The 20,491-nt window shown below is 43.6% G+C and overlaps 1 protein-coding gene across 4 annotated transcripts in view; it reads left to right on the plus strand.

Annotated features, from left to right (window-relative positions):
* Positions 1-20,491, plus strand: part of ccdc171 (coiled-coil domain containing 171) — a 41,557-nt gene that overhangs the window by 8,942 nt on the left and 12,124 nt on the right. For 3 of the 4 annotated variants that reach the window (XM_076986094.1, XM_076986096.1, XM_076986095.1), the window contains exons 9-18: positions 147-327; positions 637-748; positions 912-985; positions 1,118-1,207; positions 1,857-2,057; positions 2,819-2,986; positions 7,265-7,420; positions 8,366-8,957; positions 9,735-9,925; positions 15,852-15,917. In XM_076986094.1, coding sequence (XP_076842209.1) covers positions 147-327; positions 637-748; positions 912-985; positions 1,118-1,207; positions 1,857-2,057; positions 2,819-2,986; positions 7,265-7,420; positions 8,366-8,957; positions 9,735-9,925; positions 15,852-15,917 — 1,831 coding nt within the window. The remainder of the gene's footprint in view (positions 1-146; positions 328-636; positions 749-911; positions 986-1,117; positions 1,208-1,856; positions 2,058-2,818; positions 2,987-7,264; positions 7,421-8,365; positions 8,958-9,734; positions 9,926-15,851; positions 15,918-20,491) is intronic. The other variant, XM_076986097.1, reaches the window with a different exon arrangement.

The raw sequence follows: 20,491 nt of genomic DNA on the forward strand, positions 1-20,491 counted from the left end.
ATGTGTGGATAAAGATCCTTCCACTACATGACGGTGCAGATGGACTAGATGGAGGAGTAGATGGAGGTGTAGATGGAGGAGTAGAGCCCCCAGTTCATCTGGATCTGTGAGTCATTTATTTATTTATCTTTACTTTTCTTGTGTAGACTAGAGAAGGAATACTTGAGCACTAAGACGGATCTGATTGGTCAGTTGGATAACGAAAAAGCAGCATCAGCTGGGCTGATTGGTCAGTTGGAACAGGAGAAGGCGGAGTCAGCTAAGCTCTCACTCAAACTACAGGAGCAGGAGAGAGGACAGATGCAGAATCAACAGGAACTCAACCTGGTACCCATAATCCCTTGCTGTCTCTCCTCCTGTTTCCTATAAGCCCCTGCTCTCTGTTCCTGGTACCCATAATCCCTAGGTCTGGAACTGATCATTCCTCTCTCTCTCTCTCTCTCTCTATCTCTCTCTCTCTCTCTCTCTCTCTCTCTCTCTCTCTCTCTCTATCTCTCTCTGTCTAATATCCCCACTCTTGTGTCTCTTTCACTTGTTCACTTGTTTCCCTCTTTCTGCACAGGGTCCGTCAACCTTATTTAATTTCTTATTAAATTATTCTTATTAAATTATGTTGTGTATATTGTGTATGTTCAGGTTCAGAAGGAGCTTGGCTGTGTTCAGGGTGCATATGAAACACTTCTTAAAGAAATGGAGCAGCTATTGCAACACTATCACCACCAGGGGGCACCACAGGCCAGCTGTACAGGTGACTATATGCATACAAACCTCTCGAGTTAAAATACCTGCATGATGGAAACAGTAGAATTCAGAAATAGTATTTCATTTGTTATACAGTATGTTGTTTTTCACATATGCATTCCTCTATGTGTGTGTGTGTGTGTGTGTGTGTGTGTGTGTGTGTGTGTTAGAGGATGGAGATAAATGCAGTCCATCTGTTCTGATGGATATTCTGAGACGAACCTTACACCAGTATCACACAGAGGTGCTACAAAGATACACAGATATCTCTCTGTCAAAACACACTTTCATGCTGGACCTAGCCATTGCAGAACACAGGCTCTTGTTCTGGTGTGTGTGTGTGATTGTGTGTGTGTGTGTGTGTGTGTGTGTGTAGCTGAAGGACCTGGTGAAGGTGGTGGAGATGCTGAACAGTGAAATTAAAGATAAAGAGCAGATCATCACTGAGCAGAGAAGAACTACCCAGGTGAGAGAGTGTGAGTGTTTGTGTGTGTGTGAGTGTTTGTGTGTGTGTGAGTGTTTGTGTGTGTGTGAGTGTTTGTGTGTGTGTGAGTGTTTGTGTGTGTGTGAGTGTTTGTGTGTGTGTGTGTTTGTGTGTGTGTGTGTTTGTGTGTGTGTACGTGAGTGAGTATGTGTGAGTGGGTATGTTAGTGTGTGTGAGTGAGTGTTTGTGTGAGTGGGTATGTTAGTGTGAGTGTTTGTGTGTGAGTGAGTGTTTGTGTGTGAGTGGGTATGTTAGTGTGAGTGTGTGTGTGTGAGTGGGTATGTTAGTGTGAGTGTTTGTGTGTGAGTGAGTGTTTGTGTGTGAGTGGGTATGTTAGTGTGAGTGTGTGTGTGTGTGAGTGGGTATGTATGAGTTTGTGTGGATCTCGGTACTGCTGTAGTGCAGGTGAATGCTGGTACCTGCTGGGGTAGCAGCTCCAGGTACACACCACGGTGACCCCCCCCCCCCCCCCCCCCCCCCCACACACACACAGACGTCACCCAGATGACTCATGAGTTTCTGCACTGAGAAAGCACAGCTGAATAGAATCATCTCTTGTTCTATAGAGAAACACACATGTTAATGTAAAACCAACACCCTTATTAGGTGAGTGTGTGTGTGTTGTGTGTAGGAGTGTGAGGCACGGTGTGCGTGTGTGTGTGAGGAGGTCAAGCGTCTGCGCAGGAACGTTGCAGACGCTGCAGCTGCTGTAGAGAGAGCGCAGATAGACCTTCAGAGCGTCACACACAGCTGGGAGGAGGAGAAGGAACGACACACACACACCAAGACAAAGATACACACACTCACACAGGAGCATGAGAGGGACCAGCAGGTAAACACACACACACACACACCAAGACAAAGATACACACACTCACACAGGAGCACGAGAGGGACCAGCAGGTAAACACACACACACACACACACACACACACACACACACACACACACAAAAAGACAGATACACACACTCACACAGGAGCACGAGAGGGACCAGCAGGTAAACACACACACACACACACACAAAAAAGACAGATACACACACTCACACAGGAGCATGAGAGGGGCCAGCAGGTAAACACACACACACACACTCACACAGGAGCACGAGAGGGACCAGCAGGTAAACACACACACACACACACAAAAAAGACAGATACACACACTCACACAGGAGCATGAGAGGGGCCAGCAGGTAAACACACACACACACACACACACAGGAGCACGAGAGGGACCAGCAGGTAAACACACACACACACACACACACACACACACACACACACACACACACACACACACACACCCCCCAAAAGACAGATACACACACTCACACAGGTGCATGAGAGAAAAACACACACACTCTCTTTTTCTTCTAGGTCATCTGGTTTAGCACATTCTAGTACATTTACATTTACGGCATTTAGCAGACACTCTTATCCAGAGCGACTTACAAAGAATCACAGAATTCGTCCTAGGTAATAGTACAGATAGGCCAGAATTCAAGACACCCTTAAGTCAGTAAATTCTAGTAAATGATTGTGCATGTGTGTGTGTGTGTGTGTGTGTGTGTGTGTGTGTGTGTGTGTATAGGCAAAACTGGCAATCCTGCACTCTCTCTATCAGCGGCTGGTTGCTGGCTGTGTGATCGTGGACCCGCCGCAGAGCATGCTGGGTAGTTTTTCGTGGGTGGAGCTTGCTACTTTACTGCAGGAGCATGTGGATATACTGACCTCTGACCTCCACTCAGCCAATCAGAAGGTGAGAGGCTTATCCATTGCCATCCATCCATTTTCATCCGCTTTATCCGGGTTGGGGTCGCAGGGGCAGTAGCCTAATCAAAGAGGTCCAGGTTTCCCTCTCCACAGCCACCTTTACTAGCTCCTCTGGCAGGATACCGAGGCGTTCACAGGACAGCCGAGAGATATAATCACTCCAGCGTGTCCTGGGTATTCCCCAGGGTCTCCTCCCAGTTGGACATGCCTGGAGTGTCTCCCTAAGGAGGCGCCCAGGTGGCATCCAGACCAGATGCCGAACCACCTCAAATGGCTCCTCTCTACATGGAGGAGCAGCAACTCTACTTCGAGCCTTTCCTGGATGCTCCGTACCTTATCTCTAAGGGAGCGCCCAGACACCCTGCGGAGAAAACTCCTTTCGGCCACTTGTATTTGCGACTCTCATTCTTTCGGTCACTACCCAGAGCTTGTGACCATAGTTAAGAGTCGAAACGTAGATTGACCAGTAAATCGAGAGCTTTGCCTTTTGGTTCAGCTCTCTCCATCACAAGGGTTTGGTACAGCGTCCGCAATACTGCAGCCGCAGCACCGAACAGCAAGAACCCGAGATACTTGAACTCCTCCACTTGAGGCAAGGACTCACTCCCACCCAGAGAGGGCATTCTACCCTTGTCCCACTGAGTACCATGGTCTCAGTTTTAGAGGTGCTGATTCTCATCCCATCCGTCTCACACTCGGCTGCAAACTGATCCAGTGAGACCTGCAGGTCGTGGCCCGATGATGCCAACAGGACCACATCATCCACGAAAAGGAGACGTGGAATACCAAGAAATAATTTCTTAAAATTATTCACCCTCCGGTCCCCTTTCTTAAAAAGGGGAACCACCTCCCCGCTTTGCCAGTCCAGAGGCACTGACCCCGATGTACACGTGATGTTGCTAAGACGTGTCAGCCAGGGTGGTCCCACAACATCCAAAGCCTTAAGGAACTCAGGGCGGATCTCATCCACCCCTGGAGCCTTGCTGCCAAGGAGTTTCACAACTACCCTGGTCACCTCAGCCCAAGTGATGGGCAAACCCCAGTTCGAATCCCCCAGCTATGCTTCCTTTATGGAAGATGTGATGATGGGATTGAGAAGGTCCTCAAAGTATTCATTCCACTACCTAATGACATCCCCAGTTGAGGTCAGCAGATCCCCAGCCCCACTGTATACAGTGTTGGTCGGGAACTGCTTTCCCCTCCTGAGTTGCCTGAATCTTCTTGGAGCCAATTGAAAATCACTTTTCATGGTCTCACCGAACTCTTCCCACACCCGAGTTTTTGCCTCGGTGACGGTCAAAGCTGTGATCCGCTTGGCACTCCTGTACCCGTCTGCTGCCTCCAGAGTCCCACGAGTCAACCAGGCCCGAATGGACTCTTTCTTCAGCATGATGGCCTCCCTTATCCGAGGTGTCCATCGTCAGGTTTAGGGATTGCCACCACGACAGGCACTGACAACCTTGCGGCCACAGCTCCAGTCCGCCACATTTACAATGAAGGCGCGGAACAAGGCCCATTAGGACTCAATGTCTCTGGCCTCCCTCGGGATGCAGTCAAAGCTCTGCCGGAAGTGGGAGTTAAAGACCTTTCAGATAGGTTCCTCTGCCAGATGTTCCCAGCAAACCCTTACGATACGTTTGCCAGGTCTGTCCGGCATTCTCGCCCGCCATCTGATCCAACTCACCACTAGGTGGTGATCGGTGGACAGCTCAGCTCCTCTCTTTACTCAAGTGTCCAAGACACACGGTCGCAAGTCTGACGGCACGATTACAAAATCGATCATTGTGCTGCGACCTAAGGTATCCTGGTGCCATGTGCACTTATGGACACCTCTGTGGTCAAACATGGTGTTCGTTATGGACAGACTGTGACAAGCACAGAAGTCCAATAACAGAACACCACTCGGGTTCGGATCAGAGAGGCTGTTCCTCCCAATCACACCCTTCCAGGTCTTACTGGCGTTGCCCATATGAGCGTTGAATCCCCCCATTGAAGCAGAACAATAAGGTCTCCAGAAGGGGCACCTTCCAGCATCCCCTCCAAGGACTCCAAGAGGGCCACCGCCCAATCCACAATGCACCTAACCCCTAGTACTACAGTTGTGATCAAATTTATTCAACCCCCACTGAAATAAAGTGTTTTGGCCAGTTTGACATTGATTTTGATCATTTCAGTCATCTTATTTACAATTATATCAAAGAGGCACTTATAAATTAGACAAACATAACATAATATTTATGATGGAATAACCACAAATGTCTTTACTGTGCTCACATCATTATCAGTTTTATTCAACCCCCTAGTGACATTATTATTTAGTACTTAGTACAACATCCTTTTCCAGTTATGACAGCTTTCAAGCGTGAAGCATAGCTTGACACAAGTGTCTTGCAGCGACCTATGGGTATCTTAGCCCATTCTTCATGGGCAAAAGCCTCCAGTTCAGTCACATTCTTAGGCTTGCGCACTGCAACTGCCTTCTTTAGGTCCCACCAGAGGTTCTCAATTGGATTTAAGTCTGGTGATTGCGATGGCCACTCTAGAATGTTCCAGCCTTTCATGTTCAACCATGCTCTAGTGGACTTGGATGTGTGCTTCGGATCATTGTCCTGTTGGAAGGTCCAACGTCTCCCAAGCCGCAGGTTTGTGACTGACTCCATCACATTTTCCTCCAAGATCTCCTGGTACTGAAGGGAATTCATGGTACCCTGCACACGTTGAAGCTTTCCTGTACCATTAGAAGCAAAACAGCCCCAAAGCATAATTGACCCCCCGCCATGCTTCACAGTAGGCAAGGTGTTCTTTTGTTCATAAGCCTGGTTCTTCCTTCTCCAAACATAGCGCTGGTCCATTGTCCCAAACAGTTCTAATTTAGTTTCATCTGACCACAGTACACTGTCCCAAAACCTTTGTGGCTTGTCCACATGACTTTTGGCATACTGCAGTCGACTTTTCTTGTTCTTTGGAGTCAGCAAGGGGGTGCGTCTGGGCGTTCTGGCATGGAGGTCTTCGTTATGCAGTGCGCGCCTTATTGTCTGAGCTGAAACTTCAGTGCCCACATCTGACAGGTCTTTTTTCAGTTCCTTAGCAGTCACGCGGGGATTTTTCTCCACATTACGCTTCAGGTAGCGCACAGCAGTCGCGGTCAGGATCTTCTTTCTGCCACGACCAGGTAACGTTTCCACTGTGCCCTTTAACTTGAACTTGCGAATGATACTTCCGATAGTGTCTCTTGGAATATTTAACAACTTCGCAATCTTTTTATATCCATTGCCATTCTTGTGAAGAGCAATAACCTCTTCTCTTGTCTTCTGGGACCATTCTCTTGCCTTCACCATGCTTGGAAACACACCAGTAGATGTCTAGAAGGAGCTGAGTATCACAGTCCTTTTAAATCTGCCTAATTGGTGCTTATCATGCTTGATTGCTGCTCGTTGACATCCACAGATGTTTTCAATACCTGATGGAAAACACTGGAATGAACCTCTGTTCTTAGGAGTGGTAGTCGTAAAGGGGTTGAATAATTGTGTCAATGAAGAAATCACAAAAAGGCCATTTAATACTTTGACAAAAAAAATTGATGCTATCTTAGTTGCATTTAGTTCTTTAACAAGTCCTTGTAAGATTTCATTATGAACACAATTACAAATGTGCACTGAATTCCATAAAACCCTTCGCAGCATTGGGGGTTGAATAAATTTGATCACAACTGTACCTCTCCTACAGGTGGTGGGCCCATGGGAGAGGGAACCCAGGTATCTCCTTCGTGCTGTACCCGGCCGGGCCCCATGGGTAGAAACCTGGCCACCAGGCGCTCACCAAGGAGCCCCTCCCCCAGGCCTGGCTCCAGGGTGAGGCGCTGATAACCCTGGTCCGGGTGAGGGTATCTGGGTCCTGTTATTTATGAATTCCTTAGGGGTTTTGGGATCACTCTTTGTCTGGCCCATCACCTAGGACCAATTTGCCTTGGGAGACCCTACCAGGGACATTGCCCCGACAACCTAGCTCCTAAGATCACGTAGGCACGCAAACCCCTCCACCACGATGGTGATCCATGGAGGAGGTGAGGGGCTTATGATAATGATAATAACATTTGCAACCCATAATGCGTCTGAGTGGTTTATGGTAAAAACACAACAAATAGATTCTTCACGAAAAGTAGGAGAAATGAAGGATACACTGTGTGAATACACTAAATCTGCTACAGAACTTTGAACATGTGAATGCTTACTGCTTTATGTAAGAGAATGCTTGTGTGTGTTAGGTTTCATATCTGGAGAGAGTGTGTGAGGGCAAGACGGCAGCACTGGAGAGAGTGTGTGAGCAGCTGAAGCAGAGAGAAGAAACCTGGATCAAACAGAGAGAGGAGCTGGACACACAACACACACACACAACCAACGACCTGCACAGCAGAGCACAGGTACACACACACACACACACACACGACCAATGACCTGCACAGCAGAGCACAGGTACACACACAACCAACGACCTGCACAGCAGAGCACAGGTACACACACACACACACGACCAATGACCTGCACAGCAGAGCACAGGTACACACACAACCAACGACCTGCACAGCAGAGCACAGGTACACACACACACACACACACACGACCAATGACCTGCACAGCAGAGCACAGGTACACACATACACACACTCCACACACACGACCAATGACCTGTACAGGTACATACAGACACACACGCACACACAGCCCAGAGCAGCTGTGTGAGTTGTGGTGTTGGTGGAACTGTAGAATATTCCATCCCTATGTCTTTGGCCTTCACACTGTCTTGAATGAACAGACGTGTGTACATGCAGTTATCAAGTGTCACTAAAATGAATGTTCGATTTTATATAGCGCCTTTCAACATACCCAAGTCTTACACTACCAATTACACACGCGAAGCAGTAGCCAATCACACACAGTGTAATCTCTACCGGAGCCCACAGCCCCCTGGGGGACTGAATTATATATAATAAACATATATATATATATATATATATATATATATATATATATATATATATATATATATATATATATATATATATATATATGTGCAGGAAGGGGAGAGAGGACAGACCCTAGTGACAGAGCACCATCCACCACTGGGCATACAAGCACACCTTCATGCACACACACTCAATATTTTTATTGAACATGAAGGGACACACAGTCACACACTCAGGGAGAATTACCTGACCTCCATGTTTTTGGACTGTGGGAGGAAACCAGAGACCCCAGAGGAAACCCATGTAGACACTGGGAGAACATGGAAACTCCACTTGATGTTATCAAGGTTATCAAGGCTCAGGCCTTTGTGTGTGTGTGTGTGTGTGTGTGTGTGTGTGTAGGATTTAAAGAGCCAGTTGGAGCAGGCAGAGGAGACTGTCCGCATTTCAGAGCGCGCTCTGTCTGACCTCAGACAGGACGTGACACAACTCCAGGACCTGCTGAGTGTGTGTCGTCGTGACGGAGCGTCCCTGCTGGCAGCCTGTGGCCTGCTGGCAGGGTGTGTGTGCGCACTACACGGCCGCGTGTGTGTGCTGGCGCGGCAAAAGGACCTGCTGTGGAACAGAGCGTGTGATGGTTGGGCACTGCGGCAGGAGGTTGGCGCTCTACTGCACGCGCTCGGCGAGCCCGGGGTCAGAGGTCATGCAGAAGGGAGAGGGGGCGTGTGGGGTTTCCGGTGTGGGGTGATCGCTGTACTGGCCGCACTGCGTCTCCAAGCACTTGGGCGGAGCTCTCACACACTGTTCAGGGTTTGCGGGGGTTACGGGGACCGTCCCAGTGTTTGTGTGAGACAACTTCGGCTGAAGGGAGGAACAGAGTGGGACGAGGAAGAGGAGGAGAATAGCAGGGTGATGAAGATGCTAAGATCACCTGAGCTGTCAGTGATTATACACACCTGCATGCAGGGAGTGGGGGAGGAGCTGGACAAGACAGGTGAGTGAACACACACACACACACGTGCTTACACACACTAACACATACATACACATGCTCACACACAAATATACACACACACACACACATGTTCACACACACTAACACACACACACCTGCTCATACACACACACACCTGCTCACACACAACCCAGGGTACCCGCGGGTCCTTAAAAAGTCTTAAAATGTCTTAAATTTAGTTTTCCATATTCAAGGCCTAAAAATGTCTTAAAATGTCTGGAATTTTATGAGGGGAGGCATTAAATTATTATAAGTGTGTGTTGTTCAGTTGTTCTGGCGCGATGTGAACTTTGCCGAATCTAGCGCTAGGACCATGCAGAAAATAACCGCTCCAGGGTCCTAGTGCTAGATTACTAGCGCTGGAATGTACGGCCTCAACAACGTCAACAATTTTCGTTCGCCAACACCCCCCCCCCCCCCCACGGTCAACAATTCTCGTCCCCCCCCCCTCCCCCCCGTCAACGATGTGGAACACACCTGCATCCCCAGTAATAGTATTATTTTTTCTGGTGAGAGGTATTAAAAAGGTCTTAAAAGTCATTGAATTTGAGATTTAAAAATGTGCAGATACCCTGACAACCATACACACCTGATCACACACACACTAATACACACACGCACACATGTGCTCACACACACAAGCAGAAAATCCAAAGTCTAACCTATCAGACTTCTGAGATTTCAAAATCAGGATTTTGTTCATGTAAGGATTGATTGACTGATGTATTGATTGATGATTGATGGTTTGTTTGTTAGAATGTGGCTCTGGTGTGCTTGCGGCTGCTCAGAACAGCTTTGCCAACCTGCTGGAGCGACTGCTTGCTATAGCAGACTCTGACTGCAGGGGGCATTGTGGAGACCTGGGGTCGTTGGCATGGCAACTTGGCCAGGGACTGCACAGGCTCCACACAAACCAGCACATTCCACAAGGTTACTATACTAGCAAGGTAACACACACACACGCACGCACACACACGCGCACACACACACAAACACAGGTAATTGTTGTTTATGGGAACACCTGATTCAGCACCTGGGTTATGGGGACAGCACTTTCTACTTACAATACCAATGTGCAAGTAACTCCAAATTAATTATTTAGCCCTGCTAGAGATACATCCAACTTAAAATCGCTGTTTTTAGCTTCATACCTTGGAAATATCATATGCCTGACATAGGGGTGCACGATATGACGATATAAAATCGTGAATGGCGATGACGAGTGGAGAATCGCAGGCGATCTAGCAAATTAGAGAATTCGTATAGATCGCCTTTGCCAATCAGCGCAATGACTTTTTTATACTGGTTCCCACCAATGCGTCAGACGTAGGACTGACCAATCACAGCGAACTGTGTGTCTTCCATGCCGCCATGTTGTGTTTGTAAAAACTAAAAGTGGACAACCATAGCTGAAAGCCAAACCGAGGAGCTGGTAACGAAGAGGAAATTTACCTCTGTAATATGGAATTGGTTCAGATTTTCTTCCACTGACCAAGACCAAACTTCACAGAAGGTGTAACGTGTGCAAAGAACATGTAAAAACGTCCGACGCCAGTACAACAAATTTATTCAATCACTTGAGATGTAGGCATCCCAAGCAACATGCCAAAAGTGAAACAATGCGGGCAGCGGGGGCAGCCGCCTCACAAGCTGCGGCCTCGGTGGTTTATACTTTCGCAAGTGACCATAGCGCGCGACTCCGCACGCGAACCCCCGCGAATGGCGGAAGCGTTTATACAGGTACTTAAACTTGCTGCGTCCCTCCGCGTTCTTTGCAGTGTTGTCCAAAACAATATGAGGTAGTATAAAGAAACACCCCTCAAAAACAGGGGAGGGAACATTTACCTAACGAATTTTAATGTTGCTTTGTGTTTCAGGTTTGAAAAGTGCTGGAATTTAGGCTAAAGTAGCCTACTTGAAAATGTTCGAAATTGTAACTACTTCGTTTCGCAACAAATAGCTGTCTAACTGAACAGTTCTCTTGTATTACGTTAACAAATATGAGCCTCTTGTAATTCCAGGACGAAACATGAGAGAATGTGAAGACGTTAAGATTGGGCATTTTGAAAATAAACAACCATTAAATAAGCGAATTATTTTGAATCATTTCAACTATATATATAAATATTTAACTTAATTAAGTTTAACGTGCTGGGAAATATTGTATATTTAGTGCAATAGTGCGCTTTTTCAGTGTCACTCATTAAAATCTGCTTAGAAAGAAAGCGTTGTAGCCCCCCATTTTTTTGGATAGAATATCGTGATAAAAAATCTACATAGTGATTTTATGCAAAAAAAATCATGCTAAATTTTTTTTTTCCCATATCGCCCACCCCTAGCCTGACATTTAACAACCTTAAAGAGACATGACAATATACATAGGTACTGTTGTGAGCATCAGGACACTTGTTTCAGCTTTACTCTACTCAGTGCTATACTGTATTAAAATGTTACATTTCATTGCCGACATTAAATCAGGAAAATCAGGTGATGGCATGCACCTGTCTTCCTGGGTTTATAAGGACGAGAGACGCAGTGCCTCACCGCTGAGTTGTCTGCCTTCTATGTCGCCAACCTCCAGCCCTTTTCTCAGTTGTATGTTTAAGATGTCTCGCCACCCTGCCTCTTTCTTGTTTGTTATACTGTCACTTCGAGTTCTTACCTCCTGCGCCGCTCCCTGGCCTCTCTCAAGTTTTCCTCCCGCTGTTATTCTTCCTATCCATTTGGTTTTGGTTTTTGGGAAGGGTTTTTTGTTCTTCGCGGCGTTTGCCAGCCAGCCAGTTACTTCCCCTGACGTCCTTTGTTTCTTTTTGGTTTTTTGCTTTTTCTTTTCACGTTGATTTCATTCGTTCTCCTGTGTCTTCCGCATTGAGTATTTCTGCAATTGTTTTCTGTTCTCCCCTGTTATACGCATTGAGTATTTCCGAGATAGTTTTCTGTTCTCCCCATTATACGTGTTGAGTCTTTACGCGATTACTTTCAGTTCTCCCTCGGCGTCTGCACTGAATATTCAGCGCGACATAGCTTTGTTTTCTCGTGCTTGTAACATTGCTTGGTGCACGGACAAGGCACTTGGGTCCGCTACCTTAAGAAATCCGTGGGGGATTTCGTCTCCTACATCCCCCGCTCTGACATTTATATATATATAGAGAGAGAGAGAGAGAGAGAGAGAGAGCTTTTACATATAAATTCATACAACACATAAATTCATTAAACAGGATGCCATACCTTGGAGAAAACAATTGTAGATTAAATGTATATGTATTTATATAAAAAATTAAACAGTTCTTAAACTGAATTGATAATGATGATAACTATTGTACTCCATTGTAAACATTGCTAAAACAAGCTACATATGGCTCTATAGAGATCTAACTCAAACCAGATACATTTTGAAAAACAGTTATTGTAATTCATTGCCAAGTGACCCTTTAATACATGGTTTTAAAAATGTTTCATAACAGCAAAGGCTTCCTTTTTTGTCCATGGTCTCCAAACCACCTGTTTCCTTGACCTTGTAGTCTCAGGTACACCATCTATAAATGAGCCAAAAAGTGATCTTGTAAGTGACCTGTAATACACATTTGCTGTTTGAAAGCTAGTTCATCATATAGATTAAATAACATTATCCAACAGAGACATTATCCAAATATAATTTTCCTAAATATGACCAATATATGAACAGCATTATTATTCTGTAAGCTTTATTAGCTAATTTTATTTGGGTACATCAACCTTTGTATGTAGTATGGATAAAAGCAGATAATTTTTCTTACCTTCTTGTGAAGATTCCACTGTACTTCCAGCTTTCAGGAGATGGCCAATTTCTGAACTGCTGGAAACATTAATTTCACCTTAAAATAAGAAGTTAAACAAGGTGATCAATTGCCATTAAAGTACACTGGGTGATTAAAGCTCTGTGGAACAACCTAAATTCTTAGTACGAGATGACTAATTACAACAACACAGTAGGTGTTGCATCTAAATAAACATTATTCATTATGTCAGTGTATAAGAGTACTTAAATGCTAACCAAGCATTTAACCATATTGGATTTGTGTAAATCACACAAGAAATCAAGCACTCTACAACCTATACAAAGGATAAGAAAACCTTTGTATAACCCTAGGTTATATTGGCTTTAGAAAAATATATAAAAATATATTGGCTTTTTACATAACACAATTTGTGAATGACCTCTGATGCTTGAAGATTTGTCCAAAATATGCATTGATAATTTAAGGGTGACAAGACTATGCATGTTGGAAGATGTATGACAAAGTAGCATGAACTCTCTGGAACTTAATTTTAAGGGGAAAAAAACATGAATTGTCCTAAATGGAAATGTACCACTGCTTAATAAAGTGTAACTGCCAGATATACTGTCTGAAGATCTGCTTTCGTAATCCTCGTCACCGTCGCTATCTGTGGCACTCAAGTCAACTGAAAAAGAGAAAACATTCAATCTCCTAAAAATCCATTATTTGACTATTTTTTATGCACAGCTTTTTCTGGCATGAACACTCACATATCCACTTATTCACAGACAAAGAATCATGAAACAGTCAAAATACCTGAAATTTCATCCAAACTCCAATTTTTTCCCCCCTGGAGTTTTGGTAGCTGTCCTTTCTCCATAGCAATCAACAGTTTTGAAATTTTGGCTATTTGCACTGTAGATTCTGGCAGGCGGTAATATTCTCTGTGAATCCTAATATCATGACCCATGAAGTCAGCCAACTGATCAAGTTCATTGTTCTTTAAATTCAGCACTTGTGAAATTGTAGCCACTTGTTTCCTCAGTTGAGTTGATCTGAGGTGTTGAGGATTTTTTGCACCACAGTCACCAGCAAAATGTCTAAGGCAATCTTGTCCTCTGTAATGACTCAAGCATTTGGGAATCCCAAAAAGGAAAATATTTTCTCTAGGGACACAACAGTCCTCTCTTTTTTCAACAATCATTTTGAGTGCTTACATCATTTCTGGGATAAGAACAGCTATGCTGCATCCTCGTTTGCCCCTCAACAAAAACTTTTAAGTCCCTGAGCAACATCATGTACTTTTGCTTGATCATGGCTTAATTCATTTTGGACACTTCTCCTGAACGCCTTCTGTTGAACAAGATCACTTGTGTTAATGTGACCTTGGCTAGCTCAGCGTACAAATCTGGTGATGGAATTTTATTGAATTCACGGATAGCATGCTTTGCCTTGCCCGCAAGGTATATGTGCAATTTTTGCACATCCTCAATCAGTGGAATTGTTGAGGGTTTATTAAATTTATTTTCCTGCAATGTTGTCAGGGCACGGGCGGATACGTTTTCTGCCCATTTTGAAGCAAGAAGCTTTTCAAATGCTTTAGCCGATTTATTCAGTTCATCATCCTCAGACATCAAGGCACTACAGTGAACAATATCACACACTTTGTGCAAGGAGTGCCCAAGTTTAAGTGCAAGGCTTGGTGAACTGTAATTGTTAGTCTCCCGATCATATCCTGCTGTTTCTTTGACAGATAAAATCACTTTTTCAAAATTGGCTGGTTTTACTGCTTCTTCCAAATTATGCTTTGTTGTGAAGTGTAATAACTAATCTTCCTAGTTCTCTAAGTTTTTGTCGGATGTATTCATGTTTAGTTGTATCATGGCCATGCTTACTAAACAAAGACTAGGCTAACTGTAAAATGCAGTAGTCATTTCTCACAACTGTTGTTACTTCATCCTGATTCATATTTCTCAAGTTTCCAAACTCCCTCTGATATGTTATGTGCCATTGCAGTGCAAGCAGCACCTAATCCAAGGATTCGCCTCTTGCCATGAGCCTGTTCATCTGAGTCACACTTGTAATGATGTCTCCTTGCATGTCTACATAGTTCCTTCCTGACAAACATGCCATTGCAATACATGCAGAACTTGTATGTTTTTGAGTGTCTCTTAGTTTGTGACTTACATTTACATTTATGGCATTTGGCAGACGCCCTTATCCAGAGCGACTTACATTTTTATCTAATTTTTATACAAGTGAGCAATTGAGGGTTAAGGGCCTTGCTCAGGGGCACCTCAGTCATGGCCTCAGGTCTGGGAATCGAACCCGGGACCCTGCGGTCACTAGACCAGTTCCCTGGACCAGGCCATGACTGCCCCTTTTGACTTCCTTTTCACTTTTAACAATCCTACTCCCTGAGATAATACAGCACTATTATGTTGGAAATTGCCTGTTTCTAAGCTTTTCCAGCATTATTTTCCATTCTTTTGAGCTGTTTGAAAGGGAAAGGACTTTGGCAACTTCTGATTCGTTATGTTTGTGTACTTTCAAATATTGGGCAAGTTTGGATTGTGGCTTTTTACAGACGAAACAGTAATTTTTGGTGTTTGAATGATCTTGTGGTGTTTTCAGTTGTGCACATGCCTCCTTGAAATGTAGATGTTCAGAAATTTGGGTCAAGGAAACATTGTAAATGTGCCATATTGTGTCAATTGTGATTTTTTTCACCGCAATCAAAATTTGACCTCCGCTTTTTACCCATCTGTGCAGTTAGAACACACACACTAGTGATTACTAGGGGGCTGTGGATCACACGTGCCCAGAGTGGTGGGCAGCCCTAGCCCAGCGCCCGGGGAGCAGTTGGGGTTAGGTGCCTTGCTCAAGGGCACCTCAGTCATGGCCTCTGGTCTGGGAATCGAACCCATGACCCTCCGGTCACAAGACCAGATCCCTACCACCAGGCCATGACTGCCCCATTGTACATTTCACCTAGGTCCACAGTTATTTTCCTTTGGGTCCTCAGTGGTTTTATCTGATGTGGTCTTCTCAGTAGAAACAATCTCATGCTCCACATCTGATGTATTGTTTTCATGTTCCATCTCTGAACAATCAGTATCATCCTCTGAGTCTGGTAGGAATTCATCCCCAGAAGAAACAGAATTTTCCTCACTCGATTCAGGTACATCCTGGCAAACACAATCAATAAAGATCTTAAACAGTAAAACAATGACTGAACTATATATTTAGCAGTTCCACCTTTTTTGCTTATCAGTGTAACAATTTTCCTTGACTGTTAGAGGAGTTTGTAAATTTGGGTGTGAAATTTTAGTTTGGAAATGTGAATTTGGGAAACAATGAAACGTATGGATGATTCTGGTGTCTGATCATAAGTGGTTTTGACCAGACAAGAATGATGCCAGACACCAGAACTGTGACGCGTGGTGCAGGGCGAAGGACGAGGCACAGATCTTTGCGTAAACGCACGGTCACGTTTAGGGCTGGGTATAGATTCAAATTCCAAGAATCATTCCGATTCTGAAGACTAAGAATCGATTTATTTCTATTTAATCGATTCGATCCGATTCGATCCAATTCGGGGTTTAGAGTTATTAAAAATGTATTTGAGCTGTTTCCTGACTGTACAAAAGCAACATGTTAAAACTAGTATTACATCGATATTAATCAGCAAATAGTTACTGGTAGTTGGTAGTTACTGATGGCTGGAAGACTGGTGAAAAGGGTCATCATAAATCTACCTTCAAGAAAGGTAATCCAGGACAATAAACAGAGGACATCTTTGAGGTGTCTATATCTGCAACAGTGGACTCCTACTGGGAAACTAACCAGTGCATTATTATTATGATTGAAATAATTAAGAATTCACCCAAAAGCTGTTGCTACCAAATGCATTTTTATTTTAAAAGTGCTCACACTTAATAAACTGAAAGTATAAAATGTAAACGTGTATTTTTCTTTAAAGTGCGAATATAAGAACAGAACTGTCACGTTACGGTCCCCGACCCCTCCCTTTTGGGCGTGTGTTAACGTCTGCGCCTAGTCATCTCCGTGGGTGCGGGTGCGTCTTGTGATAATCCGTCTCACCCAGAGACCGTATATACAGTCACTGGTCTCACCTGTGGCTCGTCTCGTCATCACTGGGGGTTTGTGTGGTTTGCGTTCGCGCAGCGTCCTGTGCTCGTCTTGTTTGAGTCACACATGTTCTATGTAAACGTGTTTTATGTGCGCTGTCTGCGCTTCGGTAAATGTAATAAACGTAACGATTTGGAAAGTGCAAAGGATTCTGTGTCCATCGCCTTGCGCCCAACGTTACAAGAACATTTCCAACTTTTTAAAACTGTAAAAACACTGGGTAAACTGTCAGTGACATGAACTAACTATAAATAGTCACTGACACTGGCACATTAGACAAACCACATAATCCCCACGTGATGACGAGACGAGCCACAGGTGAGACGAATTAGCACAAGACGTAACCACACCCACGGAGATACCCAAAAGGGAGAGCCCGGGGACCTCAACGTGACAAGAACACACTAAATAAAGTATTAAATAACAAAGACAATCTGAGAATCTCCACTTCATCATAAACAGGCATATCTAAATTTATTAAATAAATATGCAACAAAACTTACATTTACAAGTCCAGTCCACTTAATGGGAGCAAATGGTCCAAAGCAAACAGACAAATCTTCAACAGCTGTATGGTGTGGCACTGTTGAAGGTAACAGAAGGTGTAGATCAGAACTGGCCATAAATAGAGGACATTCACTAATTCTGTGAACATGTTCCTCTACATAGTGTACAAATTAGCAAGCGATTTCTTATACAGAATTTATGGAGGCCACGTTTTTGAAGACTTAAAACACATACAATATTTATAAATAAAAGTTGTAACATGAATTAGTTAAAATATTATATTTATATAATGCAACACTAAGCAGTAAATAAGTGTATATGGTGCAATGCAATCATTGTCTGCAGCACAATCTTAATCTAGGTAGTCTGAGTGTAGTGTTAGATCTAGAAAACTGATAAATGTCAAAGGGTAAGCTTAGCAGGTACAACAGGTTCTTTGTCTATTTGCTGTGATTGTGAGTCACGATAGCGACAGTAAAACGCACCTTCTAATCTATCAAATCTAGCATGACTGATCAAAAATGGTAAGGTTCATGTCCAGATTCTTGTCACTGATGGAATAAATAATAAATAAATCTCTGCATATATCCTTAGAGAGTCTGGGATTGATTACTGGTTTCACTACACACTACTACACTGGTTTCGTACTCACATAAATAAATATACATCATATAAGGAGTCGGTGGTGGTTTATTAGGTTACGTTCAACACCATAGTTAGTATTAAACCGCAAGTAGCTCACTAAAAACCTTGGCAGACCTCTTGCGCATCATACAGTTGCGCATCGTGACATCTGAACAGGTGATTTATGTTAAAGCAAATTAATTATGTTTAAATAAAGGTGTGCACAAATACAAAAATACCCACCAGGAAACAAACCCTGACCGCAGTCTGGCTTAATTTAATTATATAAACGGATGCAATGTATGAAAATAGACAATATAAGCGAACCAATTATGTCCAGGTTTGCAACTAGCTAATCTACTTTAGATGTTTGCTAAAATTAGCCACAAGTTTACCTCAGAATGAAGTTTACCTGCAGTATAAAAACCACCTGCTGTCCGTGATTCAAACTTACCTGTCGGTATTTTTAAAGATTACCTCACTTATAAAAAATAATTTCACGTTAATACTTTGATTTCAAATGTTTTACCAAGAATCACATTTCGGTTGTTCCAAGCTGCTAGTGCAGACACGCAGGCTATCCCTGGTTAAAAATCCCTACCACTAGCTTATCCCTATCTTAAAATCAATGCCACATTATGCAGTTTTCGAGTTATTCAGCTAGCTACGTAGCTATCTGTAGTGTATGTATGCGCATGCAAACGACTAACTATACAGCAAACGCTGTAGACAATAAGCTAGGCTAATTATTTCTGTAAAGTGCGATTAAAGAACACGTCTAGTTGTCTATATTCCATGCTGCACATATCACTGCATGTGTTTTTTTGTTGAGGAGCTAGCTCCATGATAATAGAACACTGATTACGTTAGCTTATGATGAATAAGTCATGCTAGCTAGTGTCAGTGATAGCCCAGGTAAGCTTTCTACACTGTGTGCAGAATTATTAGGCAAATTGTATTTGAGAGGATTATTTTTATTATTGAACAAAAACTATGTTCTCAATCAACCCAAAAGACTCATAAATATCAAAGTTTAATATTTTAGAAAGTTGGAGTGTTTTTTTTTAGATTTGGCTATCTTAGGAGGATATCTGTTTATGCAGGCAATTATTACTGTGCAGAATTATTAGGCAACCTAATAAAAGACAAATATATACCCATCTCACTTGTTTATTTTCACCAGATAAACCAATATAACACAAAATTTAGAAATAAACATTTCTGACATTCAAAATCAAAACCAAAAACAAATTAGTGACCAATATAGCCACCTTTCTTCATGATGACACTCAGAAGTCTTCCATCCATAGATTCTGTCAGTTGCTTGATCTGTTTACGATCAACATGGCGTGCAGCAGCCACTACAGCCTCCCAGACACTGTTCAGAGAGGTGTACTGTTTTCCCTCCCTGTAGATCTCACATTTTATGATGGACCACAGGTTCTCTATGGGGTTCAGATCAGGTGAACAAGGGGGCCATGTCATTATTTTTTCTTCTTTTAGACCTTTACTGGCCAGCCACGCTGTGGAGTATTTGGATGCATGTGATGGGGCATTGTCCTGCATGAAAATCATGTTTTTCTTGAACGATACCGACTTCTTCCTGTACCACTGCTTGAAGAAGGTGTCTTCCAGAAACTGGCAGTAGGTCTGGGAGTTGATCTTCACTCCATCCTCAACCCGAAAAGGTCCCACAAGTTCATTTTTGATTATACCAGCCCATAACAGTACTCCACCTCCACCTTGCTGGCGTCTGAGTCGAATTGGAGCTCACTGCCCTTTACTGATCCAGCCTCGGGCCCATCCATCTGGTCCATCAAGAGTCACTCTCATTCCATCAGTCCATAAAACCTTAGAAAAATCAGTCTTAGGATATTTCTTGGCCCAGTCTTGACGTTGTATCTTATGTTTCTTGTTCAAAGGTGGTCGGTTTTCAGCCTTCCTTACCTTGGCCATGTCCCTGAGTACTGCACACCTTGTGCTTTTTGATACTCCAGTAACGTTGCAGCTCTGAAATATGGTACAACTGGTGGCAAATGGCATCTTGGCAACTTCATGCTTGATTTTCCTCAGTTCATGGCCTGTTATTTTGCGCCTTTTCTTTTCAACACGCTTCCTGCGACCCTGTAGGCTATTTGTGACAAAACGCTTGATTGTTCGGTAATCCCGCTTCAAAAGTTTGGCAATTTCAAGACTGCTGCATCCCTCTGCAAGACATCTCACAATTTTTGACTTTTCAGAGTCCGTCAAATCTGTCTTCTGACCCATTTTGCCAAAGGAAAGGAAGTTGCCTAATATTTAAGCACACCTTATATAAGGTGTTGATGTCATTGGGCCACACCCCTTCTCATTACAGAGATGCACATCACCTGATTTACTTAATTGGTAGTTGGCTTTCAAGCCTATACAGCTTGGAGTAGGACAACATGTATAAAAAGGATGCTGTGATCAAAATACTCACTTGCCTAATAA

Source organism: Brachyhypopomus gauderio, unplaced genomic scaffold (assembly GCF_052324685.1).
Source record: "Brachyhypopomus gauderio isolate BG-103 unplaced genomic scaffold, BGAUD_0.2 sc45, whole genome shotgun sequence".
Classification (NCBI taxonomy): domain Eukaryota; kingdom Metazoa; phylum Chordata; class Actinopteri; order Gymnotiformes; family Hypopomidae; genus Brachyhypopomus; species Brachyhypopomus gauderio.